Source organism: Orbicella faveolata, unplaced genomic scaffold (genome assembly GCF_042242905.1).
Source record: "Orbicella faveolata isolate gen_17 unplaced genomic scaffold, um_ofav_v1 contig_13, whole genome shotgun sequence".
Lineage (NCBI taxonomy): Eukaryota > Metazoa > Cnidaria > Anthozoa > Scleractinia > Merulinidae > Orbicella > Orbicella faveolata.
This window is the reverse complement of record NW_028301540.1, coordinates 6,122,230-6,133,717: the sequence shown is the minus strand read 5'-3', so window position 1 is coordinate 6,133,717 and position 11,488 is coordinate 6,122,230. Positions and strand designations below refer to the sequence as shown.

Below are 11,488 nucleotides of genomic sequence, written 5' to 3'. Positions count from 1 at the left end.
AGCATTCCTGTCCGTTATATATGAGAGTTCCCTCCCCTGGGTTATAAGTTGGGTTAGGGGAGATCTGGGGATGAGAGTGCCTCGTCTCCGTACTTCTGCGTGACGTAATGCCGGAACTGAACACAGTATTCTGGAACCAGGCCTGTTTTCGAACGGAGGTTCCGCTACAGCAAGAATCAAGCTTCTGACGAATATAGATATCCTCGAAATCATGTCAGGAACGAGGTCTGAGAGCGTTCACAAGCCATCTTCATGTCTTAAGCAATCTGAAAATGAAGAAATTTTCGGTATGTTGGGTCGACGTTGCACGGTAAGTTGAGCAGATTCCACTCAAAGTAAGCTGTATTCTTTGTAGGCTTGTTGTCCTTGTGGAACGAATGTTTGTAACTTTGCGGTGAAGTTTGATCTCTTTTTCGACAGACTCTGGCGACCTCGGTAGCCCAGCTGTACATTGCACCGCCTGAATCTCGAAACAGATGGAAAAAGATGGTCACAGGAGTGATTTGTTTTGTGAAAGATAACGGGAAACGATCTTACTTCCTTCGAATGTACAGTCTGGTGGTAAGCCCATAAATAGCGTTTTATTTCATAATCTTCAAGGAAGGAGACTTTGATTTATGTTATTATTGTCTACATTACGTTTTAGACGAAAGCATTGGAATGGGAACAAGAACTGTACAATCAGTTCAAGTATACTGCTCCTAGACCTCATTTTCACACTTTTGCAGCTGATGTGAGTACAAGCTAAGTAACGCGTAAAATATTAAATTGTTATAAGCTAAGTTCAGTAATCACCTCAAAGATTGTTCTCTGAAAACGATGCTATTAATCTGTCGCTTCAATAAAGAACTACCTATCAACTGAATCAGAAATTCGACTTTGTTAGCTCGGATTGTTCGGATACACTGTAGTTCGGCTCAATCATTTTGTTGTTTTAATAAGCTTATATGAAGAATTACATGTAGGTTAAAATCACTTTCTAATTATAGAATCTTGCATGTTTCCAACATGCATCAAATTTCAGTCGTCAAATTCACCAGGCCTTACCAGCAATATTCAGGTCTTTGCAATGCTTCGATTTTTAGGTACAAATTAAATTATCGTCTGATAGCTTCCTTTGTCCTAAGTAACAGGAATTATTATTTTTCATGATTCTGTCCCCATTTGAACCAGTGTGTCTGAGAATTCATGTTGAGTACTAACACATACATTAGCAATGGATGGTTATAGACCTTAAGCTAAAATATGTAGAACTGACCAATCACTGTTAACCAAATGTTACACTAGCCTTATGTGCCTTATGGCGTAGATAGATTATTATAGGTACACTAGCTTACAGCTGATAACATCATGGCAAGGTGATCTATCAGTTTTAACAGACCAGGCTGATAAACAACTTTCCACTTGACTCTCAAGATGAGTCTAGCTCAGGTTGTTGTAAATGGTGTCAGTCCAACAATACTTGGGTCCATTTGTGGACTTCTATCAACTGGACAATAATAATAATTATTATTACAGTACATGAATTACGATGTAACTTGTTACCTCTCATTTTTTTGCAGGCTTACAATGCTGGTCTTAACTTTGCAAATGTCAACGAAGCCCGGAACTTTATCAATGAGATTGAAAAGAAGCTGCAGGAAAAGCTAGTGAGACGTCAAGGTAAAGAGATTCAAATGGAATAGCCATAGATGTACCTGTAATATGTAAACATGTACTGTGAACCAAAGTTTACATGTACATGGAACTTCACCTCTTAGCCACCCTGTTAATTAATATGGCCACCTCATTATTAAGGCCATTTTATTCTGGCTAGAACAGAAGCTCGGTCAGACATGTTAATATTTTAAGAACCCCTTTAATACAGGCACCACATTAATATGGCCAGATTTTTGTGGCCTGTTGGTGACCATATTAATGTGGTTCCACGGCCTGTATGTATGTTATTGAACTACTGTGAGGTCCATATTGGGGAAATGTTGGTTGGCTGGGAGGGTTTGAATTCTCAGTGTTGCATACTACATGTACACCTCTGTGTACTTCAAATGTTTGGGAAAACCCTGCTGGGAATAGAATAATAATATTCAGGGCTTTCATTAATGTTTTCAGCAGGAAGGCAACTTCTTCATAAGAAAACTTTCCTCTGTTACCAGGTACGCAAAATCGTCCCCACAGCAGGTCAATTTGCCCTGTGCATAGCCCCTATTGGAGTCCTCGATACTTTTGGTGGCAATTTGTGATATACAGAAACTGAAGTTAAGCTCTAGTTATAATGAACTAATTCCTATATCTTGGTCTAATTTACAGAAAGGAGAAAAGAGAATTCTTCACGACACAACAAGCAACCTCCCCCGCCACCAGCTGTGGGTGGCCATGTGGAGATTGGAAAGAGGAACTCTTTGCAGTCCCATGGTGAGAATGCATGCTTTTAGCCAGATGGGTGTCCAGGCGTCCTGTGGTCAGCCACTTTCTAAACAAAATTGTTTTATATTTCATATGTTGCCTCATAAATTGCTCATTTGAGCAGGCCCTACACCACATTTGGGATGGCCACTTTTCAAATTCTGGCTTAAAGCCAGTGAGAATGTACATTAAGTAAATTGGTTTGTAAAACAGTTAATAAATATTGACAAAGTATTTTTAAAATGGAGAACTTTACCTTGCGTCACTTTCAACTTTCTGGTCAGGAACTTGGTCAGAGCTGGGACTTATTAAAAACTCACGTAAAAACGTTTTTGATGAGTTGCTATTTTAACAATAGCTGCAACAATCAAAACTCAGATTCAAATGTTGATGTCAGTATTTTTTTTTCCTATTTGGATTCGACAAGTGGCTTTGTCGGATTGTAAGTACAATGTAAGTGGACCTATAAAACTCATTAAGAGGAGTGCTTTGGATAAGTGTGGTGTTGAGAAACTTTGAGATTTGAGGGAAAACAAAACAAACTGTTTCCTAAGGGACCAGTGATTAAGTGTTTTGTTATATACACTGTAGGTAGAGTTTCAGAGGTGTTGCAGCTCTCAAAGGTGCTATTGTTTTATTATACTAGCAGCCATTATTGTTCTGGGGCTAGAGGCATTGTTCTGTTGTTTGTTCAATTGTTCCCTTGAAGGCATCAAGCCGTTCATGTGAGACCTTACGAGAGCTGCCACATGACCCCAGAGTTTGCTGTTAAGTTATAAGTCAAGGAACTTTACACCAAAGTAACCTCGGGTTAGTGGGAGAGCTGGTGGCAATTGCTTCATCGCTGCCTGCTGGGTAATATTTAGATTTGACCATTGCCGCGTAACTGTAAATCAACCGATGGGAGTGCATGTTAGATTTAATGCAACTCAAGCTGTATATATAACAAATGGTCATATGGTTTTTCATAGATAACACTGTCAATGTGAGTCATTCCCCATCACAGACCAGCCTTTCATCTGTGGATGGCTCTAGCAGTTCCTTGAACAGAAGGAAAAGCAAAGAAAGAAAGGAAAGCAAGAGTAGTACAGGATCCAACAACAAAAAAGGTGGAAAGAGAAGAATTACCAAAGAGGACATTGGCAAACCAGAGAACTTTCAGTAAGTTTTTCTGCTTTCTTAATGATTTACTCTGACTAAACCTAGAGTGTACATGTAAGTTGTTTTGACTCCACTGTTATTTGTAAAACAACATGCTTTTTGTTTGTACAGTGCAGGGGTGGTTCTAGAGGAGGGTGCAGGGGGTATGCACCTCCCTGAGATGAAGCCTTCTTTTTCATATTCACTTTTAAAATTTGTTTACCTCACCAGTCAGTTATGCCATTCCTTAGTGATGCACCCCATCCTAAGAAAAATCCTGGATTCACCCCTGTAGTGGATGTCTTGTTCCTTCATTACTCTAATGTTGGATCATACAGAGATATACTTTGATTTTTTTTAAAGTATGATGAAGTGTATTGTACATAAAATAGTGCAGCATGTATAGCTCAGCCCCTTCCCTTTTGAACACAAGGGGCAACACTGCTCTCTAAGAGGGAACCCAAGTGAGCCAATAGCTGCATGCCGGCAAGCAAGAAAGGGCTGTCTGTTCCTTTTTATGGCTGAGTGCGAGAATGGAGAAGTCTTCTAAAAGAGTGTTGAGAGAAAAGTTACTTGCTTGCCCGATCTGTCAGTAGATTGGTTGTAAAACTCTTTGTGTAATTCCACTGACTGGCTGCTGACTGGGAGGTACAGTTTGCAGTTCTAAAATGTACCTTTTGGCCCATAAGAGCAGGAGAAGAGAGACGGGTGGCTGAGGGGGTGGGGGGGGGGGGGGAGTGGGAGATGAGCAGGGAGAGGGGTCAAGAGATGGTGACAGGCTGGCAGAAGGAAGGATGGGCAGATTAGGAATTTGTAAATATTAAGCTTGGCAAGAATCAGCAACAGTCAAAAAGCAATTGCCACTTGTGGCAATGCTCCTGGACAATAAGGAATATCCAATGCAAATTGTAAACAAAAGAAAACTTTTGATTAACTGTTAAGATAACAACTTTAACACAGGGATCATTTTTCTTACGTAGATGTCACATTGGTCATCCATGTATTGTATTACGTGTTAAGTTTCATAACCATTTCTTGGCAAGCAAGCTGTTGATTATGTGTATTTATTTTTGTCAGCAACAAAGCAGATAGACTTTAACCATTTTTACAGTTCAGTCACTGGCTAAAAGAGACCATTGATTCATTTTTGAAACCATTTTTTTCTGGACCTCACATGCTGGATGAATGCAATCTTGAGACTAATCCTTGTTAAACAGCTCAAAATTAGTCACCAACTCGCGACAACTCGGGACTAAAACCAAAATTTTGGTTGCCCGAGTTGCAATTTTCAGTCCCTGTTAAAATTGTTTCCATGGATTGTTTGCAATGTTGCATTGGGTATACAGATTAATTACATGTAATACTGAATTAAAAGTGTTACTGGCTTTTCGATGCGAATTTTTAAATTTATGGTCAATAATGTACCTAAGACATAACCACCATTACTACCATTAACTTATTTTCAGGCATGTTGGACATATTGGCTGGGATCCACAAGGTGGATTTGATGTAAGCAAACTGGGGACCCTATTTATTATAAAATATTAAGTACCGGTAATATTTAGTTGGTTAATATGGCTTTGTGGTAAGATATTAAAGGGATACTGTCATGATATATTGGCTTAGAACTGTTGTAATTTCACGAAATGGCCCCTAAATTAATGTAGTAAGAACTTAATTAGCTCTAACTAAATGATTAAAGACAATTTCTTGAAGAAAGTCCACACTGCAGTAACATTTTTGCAAAATTTCAATGATTTTCAAGCCAAACTCGAACCTGTGAAAAACTGATATTCTGATGCTTTTTCAAAAATCCATATCGCAATCCGTTTCCATCCTCGCCATTGTTAGTCATCCTCACTTCCTAATGGATTTTAATCATTAGTCGAGTACTGCTCTACAAAACAAAACCATTATTGTTGAGCTTCCAGTGATCGATATATGTTTTTTGAGATTTCCAAAATCATGCTAAAATAGTGACAGTGTCTTTTTAAGTGTAAATTACTGGTTGTGTACTACTGGACCTGGTGCATATGTTTGCTTTGGAGAGGCATACAGTGAACAGCTGTCCAGGTAAAAGAGGAGTAATCTTTAGATAGCTCCAGCTTTGAACAATGTTTCAATTAGGAAGGATCTCCTCTAAGAGAAGTTTAAAAAATGTTAATTCTAGAAATAAATGAGTTTACAAGAGGTGCACATTTGAGATATGTTGAGTTGTTGACTTGAGATGTTTTGCTTGATGTCTGCATCAAAGAGCTGCCCACCTTGCAAAATGCCTGATGTGTCACTGGACTTATTCCATGTGCCTGTTTAATTAATAATAATTGTAATAAATAATTTTTGTTTTGAAGGTTAATAATGTGGAGATGGATGGCAACTGGAAGAAGTTGCTTGACTTGGTTGGTGTGACAGAGGACCAGATGCAGAAGAAGGAAACAATGGAATTCATTTATGACTTTGTGGAAAAGAGAGGCGGAATTGAAAATGTTACCCGGGAAATAGAGTTGGAAAAACAAGGTGGCCCTGTAGCTCCAGGTAAGAATCATTAAGGTAGTTTTCATAAGCAATTATTATCTGCATGGCATCTTTGATCTTGAAGCAAACTATTAGTTGTTTACCTTCCTGTGTTCAAGAGCATAGATTTGTACCTGAGAACCAATTAAGGTACTCAATAATCATAATTTTAACTTGATACATCATTAAACTTTTCTTTTTAGCACCACCAACTCCATCCAGAGGTCAATCAAGAGGACCCCCACCGCCACCTCCCCCCTCGCGTGGTGCCCCACCACCACCCCCAGCAAGGGTAGGAGGTGCTCCACCACCCCCACCTCCATCCCGTGGTGGACCTCCACCCCCTCCACCTCCTTCACGAGGAGCCTTGCCTCCTCCACCTCCAATGGGAAGAGCACCCCCTCGTCCTCCATCTGGAGTTCCTCCACCCCCTGCCCCACCTCCTCCTCCACCAGCTGGTGGAGTGCCCCCACCACCGCCACCGATGCTTAGAGGCGGCCCCGCTCCTGCCCCTCCTGCTCCCATGGTTGGTGGAGGTGGTCGTGGAGCACTTCTGGATCAGATTAAAGGAGGAGCTACCCTGAAGAAGGTGACACCCAATGAAGGAAGACAAAGCAGCTCTGATGGTCGAGGAGATCTGTTGAGTGAAATTAGGACGGGCAAGCAGCTGAAGAGGGTGAGTGCAATTGATAACTCTGGGCGTTAGAAACGAATGGCACCGCTCATCAGTACCATAGTTGTAGAAGAGAGGTAACAGGTACTGCATATGCAGTTGTGCATAATTATGTAAGTGTAGGTATGTGTGATGCAGTGCGTCATTCTATGAATTTTTTTGTGTCTATAAAACATTATATACAGTCAAATCTCCACTCACGGCCTCCTCTGTACAACGGCCACTTTCTTCTGTCCCCAAGGTGGCCTTTGTGGAGAGGTTGGACTGTAGAACTTTTCAAATCAATAAAACTGAATAAAGTACAAGAAACGCTGATAAGCTCCTCCATACTTCGTAAAATTGTGAGTTTTTAAACCCACGTCACAAGAACAGTATTCTGTATTAATATATCAAATTCCTTGGGACTGTTAATCGTGTTATGCCCTTTATACTTTGAGAAATGATATTTTCTTGGCGTGATCAGAAACTTGGTCACTTGAGCCAATGAGGTAAAGATTCGCCTATAAACGCTACCATACGAAGGTTGTGCTGAATAACTCTCATTTGAGTCGCTGCACACTACAGTGTCACTTGGAGACTCGAGAGTTAGTTGCTGCAACACGGAAGCCCGCGGACGCTGTATGTGCGAGGATAAACGACTGAATGTTATTTGTCTTTGTTTTAGGTGTCAGAAGTAGACGGCCCAGCTAAGAATTCCAAACCTCCTGTGGGGGGTGGAGGTGGAGGAATCTTAGGAGCTCTTCAACTTGCTTTGGAGCAAAGAGAAAAAGCCATTCACTCGTCAGGTAAGTGTCTTGGCCTAGAAGGCGTTGAACGTCATAGGTGACGTGTGATGTCAGGTGGATTATGATGTCAGAGCATGCTGCGTGATTTAAAAAAAGAAAACAGTTCAGAGTGGGTTTCTACTTTCTAAGTAGTGCCTTAAAAACAGGAAATAAAACATCAGTTTAGTGCTGTTTGGAAGTGTTTTCTTATCCTTGATTTTGCTAGTCTTCATGATTTGCAAAAGATGGACAAGCGAAAAATATATAGTAGAAAGAAACACACTCTTCTCGTTTTTTATGCACGCCATATTATAAGCTCTTAAAAGCGGGTAGCAATTAATAATAAACCACTCTCCTAGGCAAGAGAGTAAGTGTATTAAATGTTAAGCGCGGCCTTAGTGTAGTGTAATTGTAATCAGTTTGTTTTTTTAAGCATGGGAAGGAGTCAAAAGTCTGAGTCTCCAATGAGAGTGATTACTACTATTACAAAGATCATGGGTTCGAATTCCATGGACGACCTTCAGTGTTTTTTGCTTCGCACTAGTGACAAATTACTGTTACATATTTTTACTTACTTCAAGTGAGCAAATTTTCTTGACGTTCGAAAGTCTAATTTGCTAAGTGCTTTTAAATAACCGAAGTGACTCTCAACTGATATCTCTCCTCGCTTCTCACAGTAAGTAAAACGACTTTTGTTATTTCGTTTTCAGAAAGCGAAAGCGACAGTGCTTCTGAGTTTGAAGACGATGACGATGAATGGATGGACTAGGTCCACAACAGTATGTGAAATGGACATTATAACTAATCCTCACGATAGACTGCACACTTAATATTATATTATAGCATTACAATTAGTTCTTAACATTTTAGAAATGAAAGGAATATTTTTCCTTGGGCTTGCACGGCTCAACTCCTTGTGTAGCAAAAAATAAGTACCTTTTAATAGGACGGTTTTCATATGGTCGATGTCGATCACTGGAATTGATTGCACGAGTTTCAAAACTCACTCGGGGTGAGTTCTTATAGCTCATGTGCCGAGGAGCAATAATACCGATGACGTGACTGGATTGGTTTTGTGTTAGTCAGAGAGCTATTGGTGGGAGGAAAGATTTTTTAGGGGGCTGGACAAAGTTCCAAATTAAAATGTGATCAGATGCATCGTATATCTTCCCAAGAATGTTCTTCTCGATCTATTAAGTCTTCGAAAATGTGATGAAGCGATCGTCAGCGATCATAAAGAAACCGTTCACCTGCTTTACGAAAAGTGCCGTAGGTCGGTCTTTAAGGCTTGGACAATCATGAAAAAGAGAAACTCTGCTGGCAAAAAGCCCCCAGTAGTCCGAAATGAAGTCAGAAGTGTACTTCTTTTGTCACTTTTCCTTGAACGCGAATGGTTATTGTAATAGTTAACTATAAGGGAGTTTAAGCGACGACGAGGACGAGGACGACGCCTAGTCAAGAATGAATTTATACTTTACCAGCGAAATTCGCAATTGTCTAGATCTGTTCAGCACGCCAATAGTTGTAAAATCGAGCTCAGGCTAAATATGCAGTGAAAGCTTTCAATTCCAAATGGAAATACGAAAGCGTTCCTCAGGCTACGCAGAACTTGGTCATTTCACGTTGTTGTTTTGCAGAGGACGGCTATTAAATGTACCAAGATTTATAACGCACGTGCACAGCCATTGTTCTGCTCATTAAACCTTTTCAGTGTTTGGGGACGTTCTCGTTGCCGTCGTCGTCATGGTTTGCTTAAGCTCCCTATTATTCGCCGAAGGCGAAGTGAACATTGGTGGATCTTTACCGAAGCTAAGTCGAGGTAAATATTCACTGAGCCTGAGGCGAATAATTGTTAAAAATGTCTAATGCAACTAATGAACATATTTTCACGGAGTTTCTCTGTGAAATTATAGAGAAATTAAGCGCTGAACCCGTGATGAATGCAATTCTTTTCATGTTAATATACAAAACTAATGGTGGGGAAATTTAAGCAAATCTTTTCAAATTATGTAAAAACTGGATAAGCATCGATCAGGCGTGGACGTAAAAACTTTTTGTCAATGACGGTCAAACCAAAGGTGCTTTCCACGTAGACGTAGCTAGAGTAGACTAAATTACTTGTTCAATAATTTCTATGTTTGATATGCTGATAATAAAACGTGAATGAATTAATGATACGAATTTGCAGTCTTCTTTTTTCGCCGCATAATTCAAATTAAACTGATGCTATCAAGAAAAGTGACAGGTGCAGTGACGGCGACGCTTCGTTTTAAAATTCCGCGAAGACCTGGGGCATATGTTTTGTTTTGTTTATTTTCGGGGTGGGACAAGTTGATTTTGGAGCACGAATAAAGCTTCGGTTCTACACATTTCGAATTTATTCCGCTGAAGGGCTGGATTAACACAGTAATGGCCCTTACGATCTGTGTTAAGGTACGTAATTAACTTGTTGAGTCTTCGTATTCAGGCTTTTTAAACATGCGGAGTTTTATTTTGCCTAGAGAAAGCAGCGTTCTGTTCCTAAAATGTTGTTTTGTGTATGTAGGGTTCGAACGATAGCCGTAAAGTTCACAAGGAACTGGGAGACTGTCCCACCAGTCAGCGAATTCTCATGATTTTGCGACTGAAGAAGGTTGTTCCTCCTTTCAAGGAATACTTCGTCGATCCAAATAAAAAGGACACGAAGAAATGGGAAGAGTTTGTAGGAATGTCGCAGGGCCGATTAAAACTGCCTGTTCTGCTACACGGAGATTTAGAGCCGATGGAAGATTCGGACAGGATCGAGATGTACTTAGACGAAACCTTTGAGCCAAGCCTCAAGAGTAAAAACGAGAAAGCAAACAACGCTGGCCGCGATCTGTATTCAAAGTTCGCGTTGTTTATGCGAAACAACAACCCTGAGAAAGACGAGAAACTCCGAGACGCGCTCAACAAGGAACTCACAAAATTGAACGAGTTTTTAGATTCCGTGGAAAGTCCCGGCAAATATCTGGACGGAGACGAGTTGAAGCTACCAGATTGCAATTTATTGCCTAAACTAATGCATGTCAAGGTGGCCGGCGAACTGAAAGGATTGGAATTAAAAAATTTCCAATTCGTCGTGGAATATCTGGAGAAAGCGTCTCAACAGAACGCGTTCAAAGATACATTCACAGACAGCGTAAAGAAGGACATCGAGGCGGGCTGGAGAAAGAAAATGGGGAATTCAGCGGCCGGTTGTAATTCTCGGAAGTAAACCCACCGTCGTTGCAGACGTTTTGATAGAGATTTTTAGAGTATAGTGTAGTATCTCAATTTTGTAGAATAAATTTCAAGGAATTTTCGAATTGAGGATTTTCTGAAATCGTAAGCGACGTTGGAGCTTTTTAAAGTGTTGGAACTTAACGAGTTTTGAAGCGAAACTTGAGGGGATGGCGCTTCTAACGACATTTCGCTAAAGATCTGTCACGCTTGAAATTAAAGGCATTGTCTAAACGGAAGGCCAACATTTGCAAATTAGCAAGTAGCAGTTATCATTTCACTTTTGTGTTTTTCATGTCGTTTTTTCGAAATTCACAAGTTTTTGCATCCGAATATCGCAACAAACATTTCGATCATTTGCAAAGCTCGACATATTTTTCACCAACAGAACCGCAAAAATCGTTCTCATTTTCAAAGTTGAAAACAGTAAATTATTCATTTGGAAAGCACACTTGTATGGGGTCGAACGTGCGAAAACAATACGCGAATTAATTCTTTCTTTCTTTCTTTTTTCTCTTTTTTTGGGGGGAGAAAAAAAAATTAACTTTTACAATTGAACAATGTACTGCACATCCTTGAAAAGACTGAAAGAAATAAAGAATTAAAGCAACTCAGACGTTTCAATATTGGAAATAAAATTATGCAAATAGAATGTGGTTTATTTAGATTCGTGGTAGCTGAGATCAAAGCTTTGGGGTTTGTGTTTACTGATCAGCTATAATTAAATATATTTCGCATCTGTTTTATGTTTCAG

At 40.0% G+C, this 11,488-nt stretch overlaps 2 protein-coding genes across 2 annotated transcripts; both read left to right on the top strand.

The window, feature by feature from the left end:
* The first annotated feature begins 123 nt into the window (after positions 1-123).
* LOC110052074 (actin nucleation-promoting factor WASL-like) lies at positions 124-9,671 on the top strand. Its single transcript, XM_089284282.1, has 11 exons — positions 124-310; positions 421-561; positions 647-733; positions 1,563-1,662; positions 2,308-2,412; positions 3,375-3,564; positions 5,010-5,052; positions 5,895-6,078; positions 6,261-6,733; positions 7,395-7,515; positions 8,205-9,671. Exons 1-11 carry the CDS (start codon positions 212-214, stop codon positions 8,261-8,263), a joined length of 1,602 nt encoding a protein of 533 aa, XP_089140408.1. The 5' UTR covers positions 124-211; the 3' UTR covers positions 8,264-9,671.
* Positions 9,672-9,779: 108 nt separating this feature from the next.
* On the top strand, positions 9,780-11,344 carry LOC110052137 (chloride intracellular channel protein 4-like). The gene is made up of 2 exons (XM_020758267.2): positions 9,780-9,927; positions 10,040-11,344. The coding sequence occupies exons 1-2, from the start codon at positions 9,904-9,906 to the stop codon at positions 10,727-10,729; spliced, it is 714 nt and encodes a 237-aa protein (XP_020613926.1). The 5' UTR covers positions 9,780-9,903; the 3' UTR covers positions 10,730-11,344.
* Positions 11,345-11,488: the final 144 nt, after the last annotated feature.